Raw genomic sequence first — 25,831 nt, 5'->3', positions numbered from 1 at the left:
TTTCAATTAGACAGATACAGTTCAGAGTTACATCATACTCTCAATACTAGAACCAAGACTCGGGCTAAGACACCCTTTTTGCCCCCCACTCGTCCTGATATCAGTTCACTCCGGATTTTCCCACGATTCCAACAAGCCCTCCCCTAAGCTCTTTTTGCAGCCAATCGGGGAGCACTCCCCAAAAGTAAAAACTTGTGTCTCCAGGGAGGACATGAACTTCCCCCACGAATGCATTAGCAACGAGTTTTTGAAAAATCCCTCGCTCATCTGTCAAGGACAACAGACAATCCGGGGAAAATCCTAGTGCCACCGAACTGCCCCGACTGCCCGGATCCTTGGCTGCTAACCACCATCACCGAAGTGCAGGGAGGGAACAATACAGATTAATACGACATGGGAAACCCCTCTCTAGAACAGTGTTGCCAGATCAGGTGATTGGGATTCCTCACAGTCAATACCCTTCTCACTTTTTGGAAGAAATGAAAAGAAGCGAAATGGCAGGAAGTGTGGGGAGAAGTAAAACAGCAGAGGTGAAACAAACTACTTAAGATTAAAGTGTTTGGATTGGACTTGGTGGGACCTGGTCAGTACCCACGTGTTTTGGGAGGAATGGGGAAAGAAGAAAGACCAAGGGAGTTGTGGGGAGAAGAGAAATAGCAGGGGAGAAGCCAAGTAACTGAGACCAGAGTGTTTGGGTTAGACTTGGTGGGACCTAGTCAGTATCCTCATGCTTTCGAAGGAATGGTGAGGAGCGAAAAAGCACGGGGAGATGCGGGGAGAAATGAAATAGCAAGGGACAAGTAAAGTAACTGCGACTAGAGTGTTTGGGTTTAACTTGGTAGTACCTGTTCAGTACCCTTCTGCTTTGGAAGGAATTGGGAGAAGTGAGAGAGCACAGGAAATGTGGGGAGGAATGAAATAGCAGGGGAGAAGTGAAGTGGCAGAGATCAGAGTGTTTGGTTTTGACTTGGCGGAACGTGGGCAGTATCCTCACGCTTTGGAAGGAAAAGGGAGAAGTGAAATAGTCAGGGAGAAGAAAAGTAGCTGAGATTCCAGAATGTTTGGGTTGGACTTGGTGGGACCTATAGTCAATGTCCTCATTCTTTGGAAGGAATGGAGAGATGTGAAATAGCAAGTGAGAAGAGAAGTAGTTGAAAGATCGGAATGTTTGAGTTGGACTTAGTGGGACCTAGTCAGTGTCTTCATGCTTTGGAATGAATGGGGAGATGTGAAATAGCAAGGGAGAAGAGAACTAGCTGAGAGACCAGAATGTCTGGGTTGGACTTGGTGGGACCTAGTCTGAATCATCATGCTTTGGGAGAAATGTAAAGAGTGAAATAACAGTCGAGGAGTGACAGTGTGTGTGCGAAAAGAAAAGTCTCTGCGTGATAAAAATGCATGCGTGGACTTAGTTGGACCTAGTCAGTATTCACCTCACCGTTTTGAAAGGAATGGTGAGAGGCAAAATATCAAGGGAGATGTGGGAAGAGGTGAAATACAGTAGAATCTTGGTAATACTATCACGGCTGGTACGAATTTCGGTATGATATGAATTAGCAAAATTCCATTGCAGAAGCGCTTTGTATACTATATAACATGAACATTTTTGGGTCTTCCGAATGCCGTGCAGCGCCATCCAGTGGCTAGGAGAGAAAGCGGCACGTCGGGAGCCGAATTCGAGATCCCGATCGACCCCGCGGCGACACGACCATGTGATCATGTCTGAGGCGAGGCAACCGCATAACTGCCTCGCGGCCAAGATGGCAGAGTGGTTTGATGGGCGCCCTCGTGAATGCACGGTGCACCATAGCGCCTTGCGAGCAAAGGCGAAGTCTTCAAAGTTTTCATGCCGCCGTGCCAGCTGTCACGGATACTTGTACAGCAGGTGGGATCCCCATGTCTGGGAAACAAAAATCACGGTCTTTCAAGGAAAAGCTATAGATTTAAAAAAAAAAGGGGGACGAAGGCCATTCTAGAGAATGCAAAGGCGGGAGGCCTAGGGCCGTCAACTCTGTCTGTCATTGTTGGTCAGAGGTCCTTCCTGATTGACCTGGTGAAAAAGGAGGCGCAGAAATACTTCCGGGACTTTCTTGGCCATTTACAAATACATATGGATCCACGCACATCTTGCACCTCAGCATACGAATTTTGCTCGGTTTTTGGTTGTACGAATTTTGTGAGATAGAAATATTTTACGCAACTCCGCAAGATTTGTATCGTCGAGATTTTACTGCAGCCGTAAGACCTGTGTTTTTGGGGTGGACTCGGCTAGACTCGACTCTGCTATCCGGGACGCCCTCGCCAACCCCAACAAGCGTAACGGTAGACGTGGAAGACGGGGCGGTCAGTGCCACTTCTTAACAAGGCGTGCCTCACCCGCTCTCCTTGCAGGCCACCCCGCGGCCACCTTCGGGCGCCAGGGGGCCCTGAGCTGGACCAAGCTGGGGGTGTCCCCCGACCGGTGGGCGTCCCTCAACGGGTCGCTGGACGTGAGCCTGTTTGTGCGCACCCGCAAGGACCGGGGCCTGCTCTTCTACCTGGGCTCGGACCCCCAGGGCTCGGACGGGGGCTTCCTGGCCGCCCTGCTGCACGGGGGGCGCCTGCGGGTGGCCCTGCACCTGGGGGGCGAGGACCGCACCCTGCAGGTGCCCGGGGGACCCTTGGACGATGGGAGGCTACACTTCGTCCAGGTATGTTATGGGCTCTTCCCACCCCTGGAAAGGGCCCCTATTGTTAATTTTGTAGTTGTTGTAGTTGATTGTTGTCGTTGAGATTGTAGGGTGTCCGTCGTCAATGTTGCCATATTCTTCAAAAAGATTGTATGCTGCCCACGGGAACCGAACTTGGGTTTGCTGCGTCTGAAACAGAGGCATTGCCTCGGTGCTACGCCGCAGCTTTAACAACCCGCTCTGTACTTGGGGTCTTTGTTGTACTCGATGCCCACCGCGCATGCTCTCTGGAAAAAAAAAATGGCCGATAACAAAATGCCGGCGTAGCACCGTCACTTCCAAGAGCTCGTGCCGGGAAACGCGCTTTCACGCGTCCCAGAACAAAAAAAGAAAGCGTTTGGGACAAAATGGTCCGATGTTTCTTTGGTTCCGAACGCTTTTGTTCACGCACCTCGCAGTTCATGAACGCGACACCAATGCCCGACGACTTTTCCGTGACATGTCGCAGCTGTCGCTGGGACTGCAGTGGATTAACAGGGGACCGCTCAATTTTCTGCCGCGTTCGTTTAGTGGGTTGTGCGGACGCTTAATGGGCCAGCTTACCAAGCTCGAGCAATGAGTGCTATGCTTTATGAAGATCGGTTTTGTTTCAACCTCTGACTTGTCAGAAGCTTGCAAAACCGACATACCTGTCACCACACGCGTGCAGCACATCCGGTAGTGCTCATTTGGCTGCTGCGGTGAGCTGCCCGTCTTTTTTCTCCTCACGGCAGCGATTCAAGCCTCTCTTCTCGTGGGATACAGCTTGGCTGACGGAAATCTAAAAAACATGGCATTACATTTCCCATAAAAAAAATTTATGCTGCCATATGCAGCATGGTGCGGTGGCATTATAATAAGAATAGGCATGAGCGAATAATGGATCTTGAGTTCAAAACGAATTCAAAAACAAATAGTAGTCCTGGCCGAATATTACTGAATCGGATAGTTTCTCTGAGCCTTTCACTATTGCACCATGCCTAAACAAAAACCCAGCTAAACTCATGAAGGTTGTTTCCAAACTTCCTCTTGTACATTTCTAAACTACCGTAATATCCCGAGTCATCGCCCACCCCCCAACCGCCTGAAATTCGTTAAAAAAGTGGGGTGGGCCATGTCTCGGTGGGTGAGCACAAACACTTAAAAAAAATGGAAAAAACGCCTATTTTTCTCTGCGTATCTAGCGCTGATGCACAAGAGGTACATCAAACTCAAAACTCGATTTAGTTTCATTGTTTTATAGAAAAAAAATGCTCAAGAAAGAATATTTTACTATAGCGAAGTCCGTTGCTTGCATACGCGCTAGAAACACCGCCGATCTGCATATAGCACGAACGCTTGTTCCGTGAAAGAATGTCACCATTATGTTCTCCTAGTTAGTAAAAAAAAAAAAAAGAAAGAAAAGTCTACAAGAAAATAGAAAAACCGACCAGGCGCAAAGAGCGAGCGAGCGAGCGAGCGGACCAAAGAAGCGACCAAGAGCAATGCTGGGAAAGCGGGAAAGCCGGCGGTCGCGTTGGCAAATACTTTGGCGTCGGGCCAAGTCGGGCGCCTTGTCAATTGCAAGCTCTTACGCAACTTTCTTGTTTGGTGCGTAGATACGTGCATCCGTGCACGGCGGGCTATCAATGCACGGTTGGGACGTACGCTCTGCAAACGTCTGTGTAGGACGTTCCAGCAAAGCTTTATTTACGCTTTGGCTTTGCCTAAAATATTGCACAACAGCGGTCGCGACGGGCGGGAAGAAAGGAGCGGGTTCGCGGTGACCTTACTTCGGCGGAGACAGACTTTGACCTAACACTCCGCGGTTACGTTAACAAACTCCTATTTTGTTATCTCCATCGTTTTCTTTTCGCACGGATACACGACCACTTTGGGGTCGCTCTTTCCCTCCTTCGTTTTACTTTGTCACGGACGTCCTCCAACTGTAAGGTCCGCGGCCACGTCATTCGGGTAGGATGAGTGTTCGCGGATTGCAGAGTCCGCGCTGGGGTATTTGAAGGGGTGGGCGATGACTCGGTGTTTTTTCGGAAATCGATATTGGCCCAAAAAATGGGGTGGGCGATGGCTCGGGGATGGGCGATGACTCGGGATATTACGGTAAGTTAATTTTAATCTAAATTTATGGACTGTGAACTCAGAAAGTCTAAAGCCTACATGGGATAGCAAGCAAACAACACATTTGACATACAGTTAAACATATATAAATGTTCAGCTATACATAGTCAAGAGGATTTATAATTCTTGCTTTATGCAAAGTTCCTATCTAAAATCTAGAATTTGAGAAAAAGAGAGACAGTCATGAGGTATAAACACCGGTTATGAGGACATCTCTGCCTAACATATAGTACTCATGCATAATAGTCACAGTTTAATTTTTAAAATCTTAGTGTAGTGTAGGTATCAACATTCACTAAATTGATGTTTCTTTTTAAATACACAAGGCGTGTGCGTGCACCACCCCACTTTGGAAGTGTGCTTTCCTCCTGATCACGCAACTGCAATTTTTGGACTTTTCGAAGTGCGGCGGTTTAGCTTCATTGATTCTGGTCAAAAGGCAACTCCGATCCATATTTTTGAATTTGGGATTATGACTGTTTTCAGCTAAAGCAGTGTCCCTGAATTACAAGGTATAACTTTTTTTCTCTATTGTGCGTAGTTTTATAAATATCACGGCTTAAAGTTTGGTTTCGGGCGTCTACGACAAAACTGAAACTATCTGTTAGAGGGATGGCAACATTGATCATCAGCCTTACGATCGCGACGTGACGTCGCAAGATTTCTGCGGTATATGGTACAACCAATCAACCGCAGCTCCACCGCGACGTGACGTCACAAGGGTGCTGCGCCAGTGTTTCTTGACTAAAAGTTAACCCACTTGCCGCCCGCTAAAGTGCAGCTGGTTGCATCTTGAAAATTGGTTTTAGTGGAATATGCGGCTTCACCTTGACATAATATTTCAGCTGTAATCATATTTTGTGCCACTAAAGCAATATTAGTTATTTATTTTGGTTTCGTTTTCGCCCGGTGTTGCCCTTTAAAGAGTGCACAAAGGACGAGGACAAAGTAGAGAACAAACATGACAGGCAAGAACTCACTCGCAACTAGCAGTTGAATCAAAGTTCGGAGGCCCTTCTATAGCCCCGGTGGATGCACTTCTTACTGAGCACAGGTGCACTGCCAAAAAATAACACCCGCGGAAGCAAGCTCTGCGGGTGTTGCTTCTCCGCACTGCACCGGTGCTTGGTAAAAAGCATGCTCAACGGGACTAAATTGCCGCGATCAACACTTAAAAAAATATGAAAATCACAGTTTATCTTGAAACGAATATTGAATGGCATATAATTCAAAATTACTATTAAAAAATTATCTGAATATTTACACAATCTTAAATATTAATAATAATTATAATATATCCAAGATGGAGACAAAAAGAAGAAAAATATATCCAAGATGGAGACAAGGAAGATCGTGCATGGAAACTGCTCCGAAAAAATTGCTGGTAAGCGTCAATTCCTCGCGTGTTTGGGTGGATGCAAGGCGAAATTCCACTGCGATTGTATTAGAGTAGGCCTTGAGGAGTATAACATTTTCATGGCCTCAGAAAAAAGCTCGTACAAATGCAACGCCTGCACCCGGCGGAATCGCAGTGACGATAAGCCTAATCGTGAAGAAACGTCAGACGTGTCGGGGTCTGAAACGGACAGCGAATCAGCCAGTGAAACCACCCTGAAGTTAAACACCTCATGCTCGCCGAAGTACCAGGAATCTTTACTGGAAAAGATAAACGTCAAGTTAGACGTGCTTATCATCGAAATGAAATGCCTAAGAGCGGATAATAACCATCTACATTCCGAAGTCACCGAGTTACGGAAGCGACTTTCCAAGCTAGGGCCTGACCTGAATCAGCCGAGCCTGAGCTACAGCGCTGCCGCATCATCGGGACGGAATCAGGTCGCACACAAAACAACGAATTTGAGATCGAAGGGGGAAGGCCCAACACGGGACATCGCCAGCATGGATCCCGTGTCGACGAAGCAAAGTTCTGACGGCAAAGGAAACGACGAAGACCGTGCCACGTGTAGTGCGAACTATCTTCAACAGACTTCTATGCCATTTGTGACCGACGACGAAGGCTACACTACAGTGGGACCAAGACGACGAAAGAAGCCTTCAGTCGGAACATCGAAATCATCCAAGGTGACCATTGTGCCTCGTCTTCCTTTTCAAAAGGCGTTGTTTGCTACTAGATTTGGCTTCGAGACAACAGTTGAGGATGTTAATTCGCTTCTTGAACCTGTCCTACGGGGGAAAACTGTTAGCTGCACGAAGCTGAAAACAAGATTTCCCTCCTACTCTTCTTTTCATGTTTCGGTCGAACAAGACCTTTTTGAAACCATTAATAACCCAGACATTTGGCCCGAGGGGTGTATCTTTCACCAGTTTTTTGGAAAGCTTGATATGACGCGAACGTCACTACCAGATAGTACTGATGACTAAACAACAGATTAAGTGCTATTATCAGAACACTCGCGGTTTGAGGACGAAAGCGGATGACTGTATGTCAACTGTTGTTTCCACTAATTTTGACATGTTCTGTTTAACTGAAACTTAGCTATTGAAAGAAATTTCCAGCACCAGTTACTTTCCAACATCATACAGTGTTTATCGAAAGGACAGGGATTACGGTGCAACTGGGAAGAAATTTGGCAGGGGGGTGTTGACAGCCGTGCGGGATAACATTAAATCATGCAGAAGGGTAGATTTGGAAACTTATGCAGAGTGCGTATGGGTTGAATTATTAACACGCGATGGGTTTAATTACCTCGTCGGAAACTGTTATTTTCCTCCACTCTCGGATTCGAGTGTGTTTCTTAAATTATTTACAAAAGCTTGAACAGCAAATTGATTTTTCGAAATTTAAAGTACATATGTACGGCGATTTTAATCTACCAGGAGTGAACTGGTCGACGGCATAAGCAGTAGCGGAAATAGTCAAACGGCAGTAAAAGTGTCACGTCTAGTAGATTTCATTAATTTTAATGGTCTAACTCAGCATAATCAGTTCACGAACGCGGCTGGGAATGTTCTTGATTTTTTTCTTTCAAACTGCCCTATAGACAGTGTCATGCCAGTTAGCGATACTCTTGTGCAACCTGACGTTTTTCACCCGCCCTTCATTGTATGTTTTTCTTTGCCGGTGAGGTCTCGTGACAGACAAAATATAACCAGATATGACTATCATAAAGGTGATTATTTAGGTTTATATACGTTCCTTCGTGATAATAACTGGTCAACGGTTCTTCATGATAACTGTGTAGATTCTGCGACTGAATCCTTGACGAAGATAGTGAAAAATGCAATCGATGCATTCATTCCAAAGCGATTGTCTAAGCCTTCTAAATACCAGTTCTGGTTCTCAAGGGAGCTGAAACACTACATGCGTAAAAAAGAACACTATCATAAATTGTTTAAAAGAACCGGCATTGAGTTATGGTACATAAAGTTCAGTGTTTACAGAGCACTTGTAAAGAAACTGTTTAAACACGACAAATTCATTTATAAAAAATCGGTAGAAAATAGTCTCTACCGTGAGCCTGATAAATTCTGGCGATTTGTCAGGAAGCACACGAAAGAGTCTGCAAGAAATATTTATTTACGTACTGATACGGACTACGTTACAAACCCTGAAAAAGTAGCTAATATATTCCAAACTTACTTTCGTGAATGCTATTCCAAGGAAGAATTCAAAAGCAAGTCTTCAATCTGCGCCACTGGTTGGAACGACAATTTCACATTTAGTGAGGTCGACATAAATGAAATTTTAGAGGCAATTCAAAAATTAAAACCGAAGAAGTCAGCGGGAGATGATACAATACCTAACTTTATTATTAAAGGATGCACTGATTTGTTTGCCCCTTTACTTATGCACATGTTCAACCTATCGCTGAGAAATGGTGTTTTCCCATGTCTTTGGAAAAGGTCAGTGATAGTGCCAATACACAAAGCCGGTGACGCGTCTAGGGTAGATAACTACCGCCCCGTGTCTTTGTTGTGTTCTTTTTCAAAGGTTTTTGAGATAGTTTTACATGCCCGTCTTTCTTTTTACTTTTGTCGAAAACTAAGCACCGTTCAGCATGGAGTTATAAACGAGCGTTTAGTAGCCCCGTGTCTTTGTTGTGTTCTTTTTCAAAGGTTTTTGAGATAGTTTTACATGCCCGCCTTTCTTTTTACTTTTGTCGAAAACTAAGCACCGTTCAGCATGGATTTATAAAAGGGCGTTCAGTAGAAACGAACCTTTGTTCTCTCCTTGAGTATACTGTCCCATTCGTTCTTACACGTGGGCAAGTTGATATTGTGTATTTTGACTTATCAAAAGCCTTCGATAAGGTAAATCATGACTTACTCTTGTATAAGCTCTCTGTTTACGGCGTTTCGTCGTCTCTTTTAAACTTATCTCGTAGTTATCTGTCGGATAGAAAGAGTAGAATAAGAATCTTGAATAGCTTCTCAGATGTATTTACTCCAACTTCGGGAGTCCCTCAAGGATCGAATTTGGGGCCGCTACTTTTTCTTATATTCATCAGTGACATAGAATTGTGCATCCAGAATGCGAAACTGCTCTTATTTGCGGACGATATTAAGCTTTATCTTAGTATCCAGTCGGAAGATGATTGTGCTCTTTTGCAAGAAGATGTATCACGTATCTCAAACTGGTGCTCATGTAACTTTTTGCTGGTCAATCCAGATAAAACAAAAGTGCTATCTATGTGTAGAAAACGCGAAAGAATTTTACATCAATATTTTATCGGCAATTCCACTATTGAACGTGTGGAACAAGTTCGTGACCTTGGTGTTTATTTCGATAGTAATCTTACCTTTTCATATCATGTTACACAAATTGTTGCTTCTGCCTTTAGAACAACGGGGATGATATCACGTTTGACGCATGATTTTTCAAATATAATGTGCGTAGTTCGATTGTTTTGTTCCCTTGTACGAGTTAAACTTGAGTTTTGTAGTTCAGTGTGGAATTCGCTAACAATGACCGACGCTGCACAGATAGAAAGAGTTCAGAAGCGATTTATACGCCTTGTTTACGATAGATATTTTGATAGAAAATGTTATTTTGATTATGAATACCTTCTTAGAGAACTTTCACTCCAGAACCTTTCAAAAAGAAGGATTGCTCGTGACATTATATTTTTATACAAAGTGGTTCACGGCCAAATTGATAGCAATCTTGTGTCGTCTTTAAACTTTCATGTACCGGCCCGAGTCGTTAGAAACTCAAGCATGTTTTATAGATCTATCCAAACGAGACCGTCCCCTTCGGCTAGAATGCAAATTTGTTTAAATGAATTTCCGACTCATGCAGACATATTCTTAAATTTTGCTGCGTTCAAACGACTACTTGATATGCATATTTTTGGTTTATGATTGTGAAATGTTTTAATTTGGAGAGCATATGTCGGGGGGGGGGTTGAGATTGTGTACTGTTTCAGGCGTTTTTTTTTCCCCTTTGTAAACTTTTTATGTGCCACCACACTGTAACCAATAGGTTGTTCTGGGGCATTATACAAATAAAGGATTATTATTATTATAATAATAGGGATGTGCAAATAGTGGATTTTGAGTTCCAAACAAATTGTAAGCGAATAGTCGTTCTGCCTGAATCTTTTTAAATGAAATATGGGATAGTTCTTCCAAGCCTTTTAGTACTGCTGCACCATGCCTGAACAAGAACCCGCTGAACTCGTGAAGGTTGTTCCCAAGCTTCTTCTTGTCTGTGTCTATGCTAAGTTAACTTAATAATCTATATATAGACTGTGGCCTCAGAAAGTCCGGTGCCTACATTGGTATCACAATTAAACGACTAATTTGACAATAAACTAACCCTATAGAGACACACTGCAATACCTAATCGAGGGAATTTATAGATCTTGCTATATGCAAATATCCTTTCTTTAATCTCTAATTGAAGAAAAAGACACTTACAAATGATAAATGGAGTAGCAAGTGCTGTTTTAAAGGCTGCTGTTTTCTATACAAATCTTATTCATATTTGCTCTTTGAAAGCAGGTTGTCAGGGCATCTGTGCCTAAAAACAGGAATGTACTGTAAAATCCCATAAGGATGCCGACCCAAAATGAGGAGATAATTGATGAAAAACATGGGGTGGGATATCTTTGAGGAAGCGACAGGAAACTTTATGAAAAATTTGTGATAAACACTGGGACACCCGCTACAAACCACGTGACATGAGAACTGATACCACAGATCGCAGACACGACAAATTTGTGTTTCACGATGCACTGAACACACGGGAATTCGCTACAAACTCCTGTGTCACGGAAAAAGATACCGCAGGTTGCAGACACAGCAGGTTCGCGTTTCATGGCAGGAAGGACCTGCAGGTACCCGCCACAGACTCTCATCTCACGGGAATGGATACCGCAGGTCGCAGATGCAGCAGATTTAAGTTTCACTCTCCAATAAACATGCATGAACCCGCTACAAACTTGCCTCTCATGAGAGCCTATATATCGCACTCACAAATTACGGACAAAAATGCGAAAATCTGCTACGAACTCGCATGTCATGGGAACGGATACTGCAGGTTGCGGATGCAGTAGATTCACATTTCACGATGAAATATACACGTGGGAACAACTTTCGGTTTACGGGAACTAATATAGCGCGCAGATCGCGGACAAAAACGCAGGAACCCAGGACGAACTTGCTTGTCAGATGTACCGGTACTGCAGATCATGCAATTGTTGTGATTCCTGTTATACATTGCGTGATGTCCGACGGGAATTTGGGTGTGGGCAATGTTTTAAAATTATACGTTATGGATATTTAGCCAGAAAAAACGGGATGGGCAATCTCTTTGGGGAGGGCGTCCTTAAGGAATTTTACGATAGTTATCAACGCTAACAAAGTTTCTGTCTTTTTTTTTAAATACAGCAGGCACGCACATGCACCATCCTGCTTTGAAAACATGCTTTTCTCCTAAGCACCCAACTGCAATATTTGTGCTTACCGAAGTGTTGATTGCAGCAGGTCAGCCCCATTGAGCACGCTTCTTACCGAGCCTCGATGCACTGTGGAAAAGCAACCCCGCGGAGCTCGCTTCTGCACGTGTTGCTTCTTCGCAGTGTACCGGTGTCCTGTAAGAAGTGCGCTCAGTGGGGCTAGCCCATCAACACTTCGAAAAATATGAATATCACAGTTCATCTCGAAGCGAATATTGAATGGCGTATTATTCGAAACTATTATTAGAATATTTGAACATTTGAACAATCCTAAATAACAATTTTTATTTAAAGTGCTCAAAAACAACCACAATGGTCTTATGATTGGTGCTTCTCCACATGAAAGGGGGGGACGTCGGCCTTGAAAAACGAAAAATCGTGAAAGAACTGTTTTTTCGAAAATTACTTTTATATGTTGTTTATTCCATAAACTATCTTCCTTTTAATTGTCAGCCCCTAATACATCAAAAAACTATGTTTAAGAAATTAATTACAAGGCCGTGATAGCTTCTAAATGGTGGTCAAAACACTAAATCAAGCCCACCTTCATGCGATCCGCGCTCCCGTTCCTTTTGGCCGATAACCACCATCTTGGTCTTGTTTGGGAGCTGAATTCTTTCTCTTCCTTTTGCCGGCTTTCAAAATGGCATCTTCCGTGTGGTTGTGGCGTGGTCGGTGGTTTCCTCTCTCGCGATTGCGAAACCGCGATTGACCAAGCACGCATTCCTCAAAATCTGCAACTGCCATTGGTCGCGACACGTGTTCCCTCTCCCCGGGTGCTTCCTCCTCCTCTCCATTCCTCCCGTCTGCCGCTCCTGTTGTCTACCATGGCAGTGGTCTGCCTGCTTTCTTTTCGTCAGGTCCGCTTTGCATTTTGCCATTTCTTAGATGGTTTCTGACACTTTTTTTTAGCAGTTTCGCATCTTTTTTTTGCATGTTTCATGGCTGTACACAATGCCAGCAACAAAGTTCAAGGTGGCGCACGCTTTCGGTATGGTGGCTAGAAGGGGAGGTGTATCGGTCCCACGGCTCGCCCCGTTGTGCGGAGTGTTACGTTGTCGTATGACGGCGGCAGGTGGCGCTAGCAAGCCCAGCCCGATCTGTTTCTCCGGAGACATCGGCGGCTACCGGTGCTCTGCCTGTGTTGAGTCATTCGCCTGGACCTCGTGTTGGTTGGTTCGTGTGCTTCCGTGAGCTACCACTTATTAGCTTAAACGTCTTTCTGTTACCCGTGCCTTTTGCAAACATGTGAGCGAAATATAGCGAGGCAGAGCACTGGACAGAATGGGGAAGAGGCAGACGCACTGCTTTGCGCCGGGGTGCTCAAGCGGCTATGTTTTGACACGAACGAAGACACACGTGTCCTTGTTTGGTGTGCCTAAACAAGCAGATCGCTTCCAAGCGTGGCAGCGCGCCGTTCCAAGAGCCGACAAAGAACTCGACGACAGGTCAGTCCTCTGTGAACTGCACTTGACGAACGATATGTCGTACGCCACTTCACGCATACAGTGAGGGGGGAGCTCGTTCAGATCCCTCGCGACCGACCTATCCTCACGGACGATGCGGTATCTACAGTTTTCCCCAATCTGCCGGCGTACCTCTCAAAGCCGCTGCCGAAGAAGCGCCGAACAAAAACATTGTCTGAGGGCCTCCCTTCGAAAACACCTCGAGCTGACATTGAAGGGTCAGATTCTGCACCGCAGCTCAACGACGCTGACCTGCCGTGCACCAGCACGAGCGTTCTTCAAGGAGTGGACCTGCAAGACTGTGCACTTCCTAACAACTACTGGGGAAGCCATCTGGTTTCAGGTGCCCCTGAGATTGTTGTGTTCTCAGTGTGCGAGATGGACGGAGGGACGGTAGGCTTGGAGCGGTCGGTTGTGTTCAACACGAGCAACGGGATCTGCGCCCTCGTGATCGTTCAGGGTGCAACTCTGAAGACGGTTCAAGTAGAGAACAAACAAGGAGCCGAAGACTTGCTTAGAGAAGTACAAGCGATGAAAACCTGCATGGGACTGGGAGAAGTGCAGGATCTTGATGAACTGCTTTGCGCGAAATGTAAGCACCGGACATTTGGACGCAAAGTATTCAGTTTGAAGTGCACTGGCACTGTTCAGAGCCAGAACAGCAGATGTGTGCAGTGCAAATATCTGCGCAAGCTGCTGCTGAATGAACTTTCGCGCAAGCGGAGGAGTATCAGGTACCCTGTCCAAGCAACAGCTCACAAGATGCGGATCAAGACGCTCAAGCTAAAGAGAGCAAGAGAAGCAGTTGCTGCCATGAAGAAAAAACTGGCAGAAATGAAAGTGAAAAACGCACAGGTTAGGCCATCAACCCTGGATGAAGAACTCAAGCGCTTGCCAAGCATGCAGCAACAGCAGGTGAGAGCTTGCCTTGAGGCCTCCAAGCGTAAAAGTATGTGTGGAATGAAATTCACAGATGAATGGGCACTCGAGTGCATCATCATGCTGATGAAGAGCCCTCGTCTGTACGAGCACCTTCGCAAACAAAAGACGCTTGTCCTGCCGGGGCGTACTTGCCTCTGCACATACACTCGTGCGTACAGGGGTGGATTTGGCCTTAACATAAACATGTTCCGTTGCCTTGCTGAAAAAACAAAAACCATTGACAACTCCATGTGCCACGGCGGGTTGCTCATTGACGAGATTAAGCTTTCTGAGCACCTGAGTGTAGGACAAGGTGGCAAGCTTGAAGGGTTTGTGGACTTGGCCGACTACACCACCGAGAAGGAAAAGCACCTCATGTGCGACCATGGGCTGGTTCTGCTATTTCAGCCGTTTGGTGGAAAGTGGCATCAGATCTTGGGTGTCTTTGGGTCGCGATCTAATGTAAAAGCCGAAATGCTCCCACGTATCATTGTAGATGCTATTCTGATGACTGAGAAAGCTGGGCTTTTCATTGACTTTGTGACATGTGACGCTGCTGCATGGAACAGGCGTATGTGGAAAATATTTGGAATTAAAGCAACGTCAACAAAAGTCGTCTGCAAGACGGAGCATCCTGCAGACCCCAGCAGAAAGCTGCACTTCATTTCGGATTTTCCACACCTGGTGAAATGCTCGAGAAACAACATGCTGATTGCAGGGTTTTGCACACCAGAAGGACGAGTTCTAGTAGAGCACATCGAAGAAGCCTGGAAGTGTGACAACAAGAGCCTCACACCACTGAGAGCCATGCCACGCGTCACAAAACCGGTGCTACACCCGAACGGATTCGAGAAAATGAGTGTCAGCCACGCCATCCGCCTATACAGCGACGAGGTAGTCCGGGGCCTTTACCTGTACAAGCAAGAAGTAGAGGGCAGGTTTGGTACAACAACAGCAACAGAATGCTTTGTCAAGAAGATGAGAGACCTTATCAGTGTAATGACATCTCGCAGCAGCAAGGACGCCTTAAGGCCTGGGTCAAGAAAGGAGGCTGTGCTGCAAGAATTTCTCGATTACCTCAACACATGGGAGGCATCGGCAGGAACGCAAGGGCAGGGCTTCATGTTACGCTTTCAAGCACGCTTTCTCTCTTGGATTACGTGACAGGAGAGTTGGGGTACAGGTACCTTCTGACATCACGACTTGGTCAAGATCCCATTGAAAACCTCTTCGGGCTCCTTCGTCAGATGTCGGGATGTAATGACCATCCAACACCTTCACAGTTTCTCGTCTCTGTAAACTGCCTGACATTCGCCAACCTTGCAAAATCGCCAACAGGAGGGAATGTCACAGGAAGCACCCTGAGGAGCCTTCTTAACCCAAGCAACGCACAAGACGCTCAGAGACAAGTCGATGACCTCCTTGACCTTGGCAACCTTCAGGAAGCCAAAGCCACGCTGGATGCTTGTGGCATCGTTACCGACCAGCTGTCCCTCACACGTGAACGAAGTGACTCGCGCCTGGTGTTCTACATTGCAGGGTATGTAGCACGCAAGTGCATACGCAAGACAAACTGCAGAGAATGCACTGAACGGCTGCTCCAGGAATCTGCAGCAGCACCCAAGGAAGCATGCCTGACGAGTGCTGTAAACCGAGGTGGACTTCTTTACCCATCCGCAGCTCTGAACCTGTTAGTGATGTCTCTGGAAAATGCATTCACTGCTTGCTTTAGTTCCCGAGAACTTGGACCGGACAGCATCCTCGATGTGTGCTCTTTTTTGCAAGCATGCTGACTGGGCTCTGTTGGCTGCACTCCACACAGCACCACATTGACAAACATGATCATTAAGTTTTTCATCTTAACAAGGTTGCACTTCCTTGTCGCCACAAAGAATGCAAGTCGGCAGGAGAGCAGGGAAAGAAAAAAACACTTAAAGATCAGGCGTGTGCTGTAAAAGCCAGTATCGAGTTTGTTGCTAGCTGGCATTATTGCATTTATTTTTGAGTTTTTATGAAAGGCGCTCCGTTTGTGACTACTGAAATGTTTACATAGTTCTGTTGTAGAAACCCTGATTTATAAGACTGACTGCTGGCTCATGTTTGTGCTGCTGGGAAGATGTTCACTACCCTGTTTTGAGTTTTGTGCTTATTAAAGTGTTCATGCATTCTTTGGATTGACGTTGAAGTATTTTACACTGTGCAATTCACCCTTTATTTTGGTGTGATGTGCCAGGGCTCTCAATTATATAGACAACTTTATGAAACAGTTAAAAATAGTATTTTCGATAAAATTCTTAATAGACAAGTACAAAGTTCTAAGAATCGACTACCCGCACGCAAGAACACAAAGCCTTAACACGAGTAAAATTCTGCTTTCTCAGGTACCCAATTATTTCAAATTTATTAGGCATAACCTCGCTGGTACCTCTGGATTATTGGACAACAGCTTTAGTAATGCAGTAAAGAAAGCGTGAACATCAAACGCTGACAAATCAAGTCATTATCGCCCTCTGCTTGTAACCCGACACTCAAAATCTCCCGCTCCAATCTTATTCTACACTGACTCATCAAAAGATTCAGGCAAGAACGTAAGTGGCCACTTCGCGCAAGGTTCCGTGATCGGCCCACGATTAAAACACAACAGAGGTGCAAATACCGAACTAACATGCTACATCTGTCGAACAAAATTAAAATCTCAGTCCCTTATTTCTTGTGGCACAAGAAAAAGAGTTGCATCGGAGTTAACACTACAAACTGAACAAACCGCAAAAACGTGCAGACGACAGCGCGGACACGGAACAGGCTGATCGGGCTGCTGACCATAGCGCCTCTCGCGGCGTCATAACGCAGCGCGACGGCCTTGCCTCCTCCGACCGTCACACCTCCCCTTCTAGCCACCATACTTTCGGTGCACGAAAGTGGTCCATGAAGCTTCTTCGGATGGCGAGGTTGGAAACCTCCGTGCGTCATGTTGATGCTTCTAAAGGGGACTTTTCTGTGCCATCGGCTGTCGCCGACGACGCATTCGTCGTCCCAGATCACCATGCTTCGGAAACGTCTGGAATGCTGACGCCGACCACCTTGGCAGCTTTGAACATCGTGGGCCCCAGTGGCAGTATCAATGTTGTGGCAACGGGTGGGAACGTATCGTCCACCGTTCGTTTGACAACTCATTTTCTGACGTAGGAAGAAATCGAAATGGATTGTGCTTCCTGGTCAAGTCGAGCTTAGTGCTATGTCAGCAACCAAAAGGAAGTTTCAAACCATGAAGCCTGATTCAGCAGCCCCCACTACTTCATCTGCTACAAATTCAGAGGCAAAGTTCTGCCTCGTCCAGTTGGATGTTTTGAACACTCTGCTCTGCTCCACACTGTGCAAGCATTGTTTGGAACCCGGCCTGACAATCCAAGAGAGCGCCAAGCTTGGACTGGCCATGAAGCTGGAGGTTGTGTGTGCTATTTGTGGCGTTCTGTTTTCTGCTTGGAGTTTGCCATGCCAGCAAGACTCCGTGGCTTTTGAAGTGAACATTCGCGCCATGATGGCCATCAAGAAGATTGGGAAGGTGCAGACAGCTCTCAATGATTTCTGGGCAGCGATGAATGTTTCCCATAGAGGCCTTCATCGCGAGACTTTTCCGGAGCAACTGAAGAAGACTTTCAGAGAGTCACAGGCCCAGGGCTTGAACGGGTTTTACGCAGAGCTGGCTACTGCTGTAAAGGTTGCCTACGAAAAGATAGAGGCAAGTTTTCACAAGGACATAACTGTGGCGTTCGACAGGACGTGGTACAAAGGTTTGCATACGTCCCACATTGGTGTTGGATCAGTGATCGAATACCACATGGGCCTCATTTTGGATGCCGTGGTGCTCTCAAATTTGTGCCTTGGATGTCAGACGGGACCACAGCCTAGAGACCAAGGGTATGACAGCTGGCATCAGCACCAGATATGCCAGAAGAACAATGATGCCAACTTAGGGAAGGTGGACATGGAAGCAGGCTTGACCCTTTTCAAGCGATCTTTTGAAAAGCACGACCTGCGATACCCAATGCTTGTCTCTGATGACGACAGCAGGACCTTTTCAGCCTTGATGGAAGAGAATGTTTATGGAATAGTCTCTGTCATCAAGGAAGAATGCCTGAACCACGTTCAGAAGGGGATCGGGACGGCACTGCAAAACCTGGTCCAGAAGAGCGACCAGTTCTTCTGTGATGAAAGTTCTTATCGACAAGCTGACAAACTTCTACGGTTGGGCCCTATGCAACATCTCGAAGGACGTGGCAGCAATGTAGCGGGCAGTCATGGCAACTTTGCACCATGCCACATCGACTGATGATTGGCCCCACCATGAACTTTGCCCAGAGGGAGCTGAGTCGTGGTGCCGCCACAGAACTTACAAGGCAAGAGGTGAGCAACAGTCCAAGCACAAACACAAAGTCTCTGACTATGTGGCTGTGGCTATGTGGCTCGTCTATGACGACCTGTCTCGAGCTTCCCTTCCGCAGCGGTGCTTGGGAGCTGAGAGCAACAGTCCAAGCACAAACACAAAGTCTCTGACTATGTGGCTGCGGCTATGTGGCTCGTCTATGACGACCTGTCTCGAGCTTCCCTTCTGCAGCGGTGCTTGGGAGCTGAGACCCAGAATGCCTCCCACTTGTTTCACGCAGTCCTCTGGTCACTCCTGCCCAAAGAACAGCATGCGCCGCTCATTGCTGTGAAAACAGCACTTCATGAAGCAGCGCTGCGGTTCAGTGCCAGCTGCTGTAAAGCAGCAAAGGAGATTTTGGCTGCACTGGGGCTCCAGCCAGGTCATCTAACCCTCCAGCAAGCTGTCAAAAAAGATGCCCTACGCTTGCACAAAGCTGAGAAGCAACAGGCAAGGATGGAGAAGCAAAACAGGAAGAAAGTGTGCAAGGACACTTCCAGCTACAACACAGGATCATTCTAACCTCAAAAATGTTTGTGCAATTTTCAAGAGCCGTTCTTTTCAAAATTGATTTTTTTTTCTTTCGGTGGTCTTAAGAGCGCCATATGTTTGCAACTACTGGATGTATTCGAGTGCTGTTTCTTGTTTTCCGTTCCTAAATAACATTGTGAGACGTGACAATTTTCTATTTTTGATAACTTGAGTCAGGAGTTTATAATAAACACATCAAACTTGATGAATGGGGCTATAACAAAAAAACATAAATTTAATATTGCTCAAAAGTTTTTTTTTCTCTAGAGATAATATCGAAAATGGCTTTGTCTTGACCTGGGATATCTATCCAGGATTCATTGTAACAAATTTCATACTGCCCCTATTTGTTGTGATTTCTCCACGCCCAGAAATATAGAAGCACATGAACAATTATGACACCTAGCAAGTGATGGGGGTTCGTCATGCAACTTTGCATTTACTCTTGTGCTGATGTTATGAACATACCCTAAAAATTTTATTGTGATATCTCTAAAAATGAAAAGAGCCTTGAGCCTTTCTACTCTTGTGAAGAAGGAAGAGCAGCAGAGCTGTAGCTTCTCGCGGTGGCTTTCCAGGCAAGCGATCTGCTCTTCTTTCGCAAGGGAATCTGAAGCGCTCGACGCAGTCGAACTTTAGGCGATAGCGGCCTCGCGGCGGTTGTAGAACCATTCGCGATGCTGCTGCACACATTGCAGCGCGTTTTGTTCCCGCTCTTTTTCCTCCAAAGAAATGTTGCCGGCATCTATAAGTGACGGCAGCAACCAGTTGTCTGGTTGCCGAGGCTGGAAAGTTTGCCGCGATCTATGAGCGATGGTGGCAACCAGACAACCGGCAAACACAACACTCTTGACAGCTACCACCATCTATGAGCGACGGCGGCAACCAGAGTGTTGTGTCGATATTTGTTTGGTACCGGACGCGATCCTGGGGAAACTAGCCCTTTACAGCTCTGCTGTAAAAAAGTTCTGGGGCCCATGTCCTCCCTTAAGGTAAGAAAAAAAAACAAAAAAAAAACGGAAGAAAATGTATGTATATAATCGCACTCGACAAACAATGCAAATCAATACAAAGCACAAAAAGGAAGCTACCATATTTACTCGCATAATGATTACATTTTTTTTTCATGAAAAGTGATGCGAATCAGGGAAGTGCGTCATTACGTGCCGGGAAAAATAAAATAAAATTATCAATGATCATTGTGGAGGGTCCATTCGCTATGTGAGTAAATACTGTAACCAGTGAAGACAGCTACAATGCAGCCTAGTACAGTGTAAACCCCGGAACAACGGGCACATGCATTAGCTTTCCAAAAAGACAGGGCATAACAGAAAAAACAACTTCATTAGACGTTTCGCCTCCCATGCGGGAGGCATCATCAGTAGTTACACAGCAAATGCAGGGTTCAACCTAAACCTGCATTTGCTGTGTAACTACTGATGATGCCTCCCGCATGGGAGGCGAAACGTCTAATGAAGTTGTTTTTTCTGTTATGTCAAGTCGGCGTTCTTATTTTAATTATGACGTCTCCCGGCTTTTGGAGTATTTTTGCAAAAAGACAGGGGGAGTTAGCATCCTGTCGTTCAAGAACAGCAGCAGCTTGTTTGCAAATAGTCAGTTTGGCGTTGATCGTCATTCGTCCCTGTTCCTTCTCCTCGGCTTCGTTTGCGCGCACGCTCTCTGTCAACGCACCTCATGACTTTTGGGCGCGTCTTGCGCAGGTCTCTCTGCGTGTCACCTGGCTGGAGGCCCGTGTTGACCATGGGAGTGCCGTGAGAGAGCCCCTGCCCCCGGCACCGGAGGGAGGGGTGGTGTCCCTGCAGCCCCAGGTGCTCTACCTGGGCTGGCTGCCCACCCACAGCAGCGAGCGGGTCAAGCGGCAGAGTAGCAATGCCTGGCTGCACCGCATCACCGACTACCTCGAGAACGTGGAGCATTTCAAGGGCGTGCTGCAGGACATGAGGGTCAGTGCCCACCCCCCCGCCGCTGGGGCGGCCCGGAGCCTCTACAGATAAGCTACGCTTTGGCGTAGCGAATCTTCGGCCATCTCAGTGCTCGAGATCGTTGTTACCAGTTGTCTGAAACTCGGTCTAAATCTGCAGGGAGCGGTCTTCTATCCTCTAAAAATGGTAAAACAGTTGGTGACGAAGCAATGCGGAGCGGAAGTTTGTATGCTTTTTTTTGCAGGGGTTGTGGCGACATCAGAACGCCGAGCTCTTATTGGCTCTGATTGAAGGATAGTGGGTAGACCTCAAGGCGGCTCGCTTTGAGGTCTACCTACTATCCTTCATTCAGCGCCATTCAAAGCTCAAATCCTCCTGATGTCATCACAACCTCGGCAAAAGAAGCAGACGAACTCACACTCCGCATACGATATTGCCCGAACTTAGTGACACCGAACCGGAAGCTTAGGAAGTCGCATTTTCAAATTGTAACAGTTGCCACTTGCTCTCGTTCTGCTATAGGCACCAAATGGTGGCACCAACGAGAAAACCTACGAATGTAGTGTTGATACTCGAAACTTTGCTTATTTCGTGGCTCTAGGACTTCTTAACTCTTTGAAAACTTGACATAAAAATACCGAGCACGCTTCCACGTCACAGAATTCTAAGTGGAGAGTCAAAACAAAATGAAAATTTTTGTTTTGAACACGTCGCGGTAAGCACCCAACCCTATTCTTAGAAATTTGAAACGTACGCGAAGGACATGTTAAGCGGCCGCCCGAGCAAATCTCCTAGCCCGATGAGCTAACCGAGGTTTTCTTTTCGCTTTGGCCGCTTCTCGAAAGAAAGGGTGCCTTTTTTGCCCGCGACGTGCGAAGAAGTATAAGCGACAGCTGTAGCACATTCGCGCACCTGGGGCAGAAGAGACACAGGTTGAGCGCATTATCCGAACCGTGGAGTGCACGTCACAAGCGGAGAGGAATAGATCCGCTTTCGTCACCTTCCTGCACATTTTGGCCGCCCAGGCTCGGCCCGTAACGCGCTGCGCGGCGGTGCACTGCCATCGACTTCCAGGGGGATCTGCCGACATCGACAAAGCGATTGCGGCGCAGTCGAAAGCGCTCCACGAAGTTGGCACTGCCATAAATCTGCTAGCGGAAGGTGTCCAACCTGAGCCAAATCTGCCGGTGGAATATGCACGCTTTAAAAAGGGCACTTTTGGCGCGCTCCAAGTCTGTGAGCGGAATATGCCATTAATTACTGGCAGCTGAAAAAAAAAAAAAAACGTGGGGCATGGGTAGTCTTGGGCATCTCATTATCACTCTGCGGCCAATGAGAGTGCGTCATTTTTCATTAAGAACTCCAAAGGATGAATTGCGAAACAAAAAGCCTGAAGATAATACAACACTCCCTGCTTTCATTAGACTGTCAACGACTATCGTTAACCAATAATGATAATGAATTATAATGCTAGAAATATGCGTGTCCTTCCGCCATACACTCCGTGCGTTACGACTTTGCCCAAAGGGTTAAGATGCCTTTCGTTTTGTGCCGCAATGCGTGCCGATCGACTTCGTGCGCCTGACCTCTTTCTTGCCCCGGAACGACACGCAGCTCAACAAGGAGCCCGTGCCGCTGCTGAAGGGGCGCCAGCCGCAGGCTGAGGACGGCGCTGCCCTGGTGAACGTGCTGGAGAGCAGCAAGGTGGACGCCGGGGTGGTGAGCGACGACGAGTGCTCGAGCGGCCCGTGCCTCAACGGCGCCACCTGCACCGACATCTGGAACGCCTACAGGTGGGCCAGGAGCCAACACGGGCTGCCCGAAAACGCGCGCGAGGTTCGCGCCGGGCACGGGCCGCCATTGGGCGGGAGAAGCGGACGAGTCAAAAACTGCACCTGCGTGGGCAACGGCAACTGGAATTACTCGTTTGCGTTTTTGACGCACCGATCGACTGCTTTAGCTGAATGCTGCGTCGGTGTTCGGCCAGAGCTCGTCTACAATTGGTGAAGCACCAATGGATGTTTTGCAAAAAATTCCGGAAGGCCCGTGTGCTCCTCCTTGCCACCACACCAACCAATGCTGAAGCGAGCAGGGGGAGAGATGGGGAGTAGCGCAGTTGCTCACCTGCCCTTGCCCGCGCTTCCTTCTTCGTCTCCTACGACCAAATCTGCACAGTATCATTCCCGGCGTTTCTTTCGGTGCCACGGACAACATGCACAGTTTGCCACGGGTCTGTTTGGCGCGAGTCCCGGCTGAATACCAGCTCATCGCTTCTGCCCAATCTACCTTGAGCCTGATCGAAGAAGGTCACTTAAACGATCCGGTGCATAGACCTTGTTTTGGCTGAACACCGAGCTCTGTAGTAAGTAAGCTGGACAAAATCTCCTTATGGTTACATCTTCCTGCAAAAGGCTTGTCGAGGAACAAAGAGCGACGCAGTAAGAAAGGCCCTGCTACTATTCAGTTCAACGTAGAAATGCACATTTTGCCGGGGTTTTTCTTTGAGCATGCAAGTGCCTTTCTTACTTTATCTCTAAACAATCGGGATGGCATAGTGCCATTCGAACCATCCTAAATTTATTAGTATAGAAAAGGTCTCCCGCACACAAGCACGTGCATCTATAAAAACATAATATATTGACAGGTATAACGACAGAAAGAGCTCAAAATTTTACTCTGGGAAGGTGACATTTTCATAGTCTGTATAATATTTTTTTATAAAATTATGCTTGTGATGAGTAAAAAGTCTGTCGGTGCTGTTCCACTCACTTGGTACTGATTTTGCGACTATGCGCATTCCCACAAAAATGGGATGTGAGTGAGGCTTGGTTGAAAAAAATTAATGGGTTGACAGTAATGAACCTCTAAAACGGTATTGCGCCGGTCGGCATGGGACGTCCGATCAGCCTGCTCGGCCCTCAGTAGCTCCGGGGCAAAGTGCTGGCCTACCGGCCTCCAGTTGGGAGATTCAACTCGCGGTCGAGAGGCCCACAACCCGACGGAGGCTTATTGCGGAAAAGATGCTGTGCAACTGAGATTTTGGTTGCACGGCGCTCGATCGCCCTATTAGAGCAGAAAGTTTCTAATGCCCGAGTGCCCATTGGGTTACGAGCAGCGTGCGGAGGCCGGAGCGGTTGCAGCTCGGTCGTCCCCAGAGCGGGCGCGGCTGGCGGGTCTTTCTTCCGGAGAAGCTGTACCCTTTGCCTATCTCCCTCCGTGCAGTTGTGTGTGTCCCGCCGACTTCCGGGGCAAGCTGTGCGAGGAGCTCAGGCCCTGCGTGCGCCACCGCTGTCCCAACCAGAGCCTTTGCCAGGACCTGAAGGAGGGTCACGAGTGTAAGTGCCTCTCTGGACTTGGGGGTGGGGGGTTAAGTGGGGGGGCTTGGGTGAACGCACTTCCAAGCGACGTGTTGTGCCGTGCCCTTCCACCCCCTTACTCCCCTTTCTGTCCACCCTGCCTGGGCCTCGGATGCCTTTTCTAACGGTGTGAAGGCCACTACCGTGTGTGGTTGACTGCAATTACACGTTCGAAAGTTCTCGCCTAAATGCGAAGCCCCACGCACTCTGGGAGGCGCTACTGTCTGTTGCGTGTAGAAATAGGAGGGTTGCCCAGAAAGCCGAGCCTCACATTTTAGTTCCCACCCAAAAATAAAGAAAGACCTTCAAGTTGTAACTTTGACATTTTCTACATGTTCATGTGTAATTGCACAGTCCTCGCTTAGACGACGCTGTTGTAGCAGTCCGTGAAAATGACGACCGTGTCCGACGCACGTCGCGAGCAACGAGCTGTGATTGAACTTCTAGTGGCGGAGGAAGAAACTATGGAAAAAATTTGCAACTGTTAATGTACGGTATGTGAAAGTTGTACAATCATCAGAAACGCGGTTCGACATTGGGTCCAAAGAATTAGGGCTTCGGAAAGTGAAGAAACAAAGCAGCACGATCGCCTGCAGTTGGAGCATCCTGCCTCTGCCACCTACCCAGACATGTTGCGGCACGCCGACAAAATTATTTGTGCGAATTGGCACGTACCGACAAAATTGACCTAACAGCTTTCAGTCAGCGAAGAACCTGCAATTCCAATTCAATTCAATTCTAATTCAATTCAATTTTTATTCAAAAATCAAAATAAATACGGAACACACTGCACAAATGCACCTGGATTTATAACCTACTTGGCTAGTCTTGGATTCATTCCAAATGTCCAATACTAAATAATGCGGTGGATCACCTGTCACCCATGCCTGTGCCGTACACAGATATTTCTCAGTCAAACATTGTTCTTATATAAAATCTTTTACCTGTACTTTCAGACGTTTTGCTTTCTTTTATTGGGAGGCTTAAGAAATTCCATATTTTGGTTTCAGTATATTGTATCACTCTTTTACCATGCATATTATGAGACAGTGGAATGTTAAGATTGTTGGCAAAAAGGGTTACCCTTTTTGACTGAGAGAATATACTTGGTGGTAAAGGTGAATCTTGTTAAAATATTTTGCATCATAACTACAGCTTTATAATTCTGCACTTGCCTTTGAAGTGTTATAATTGGTTGTATGTGGCTTTGATAAGTAAAACCCTAGGATTCCACACAATATTGGAGGTGAGTGTGAAAGATGCTAAAATATATCAACCTAATCAAAGTAGTGACATGTTTTAACTTAAATGTATATAGAATATCCTAGTTTTTGCGCAGGTCTTCTAATGCACCTTTCATTCAAAAGATGTGTCAAGTTTCACTCCAAGATATGAGAGTGCAGCTCTTAGGCGGCCGTTTCTGTCTTGAGTGGCGTTGCCGTCGG

At 46.7% G+C, this 25,831-nt stretch overlaps 1 protein-coding gene across 1 annotated transcript in view; it reads left to right on the top strand.

Annotated features, from left to right (window-relative positions):
• LOC8033180 (protein crumbs) overlaps window positions 1-25,831 on the top strand; it is a 90,010-nt gene that overhangs the window by 35,250 nt on the left and 28,929 nt on the right. Inside the window, exons 14-17 of the mRNA XM_042292631.1 lie at window positions 2,392-2,690; window positions 20,809-21,051; window positions 22,645-22,823; window positions 24,253-24,365. Of these exons, the coding sequence (XP_042148565.1) occupies window positions 2,392-2,690; window positions 20,809-21,051; window positions 22,645-22,823; window positions 24,253-24,365 (834 nt within the window). The remainder of the gene's footprint in view (window positions 1-2,391; window positions 2,691-20,808; window positions 21,052-22,644; window positions 22,824-24,252; window positions 24,366-25,831) is intronic.

Source organism: Ixodes scapularis, unplaced genomic scaffold (assembly GCF_016920785.2).
Source record: "Ixodes scapularis isolate PalLabHiFi unplaced genomic scaffold, ASM1692078v2 PGA_scaffold3__209_contigs__length_174095766, whole genome shotgun sequence".
Classification (NCBI taxonomy): Eukaryota; Metazoa; Arthropoda; class Arachnida; order Ixodida; family Ixodidae; genus Ixodes; species Ixodes scapularis.
This window is presented reverse-complemented; position numbering and strand designations above follow the sequence as displayed.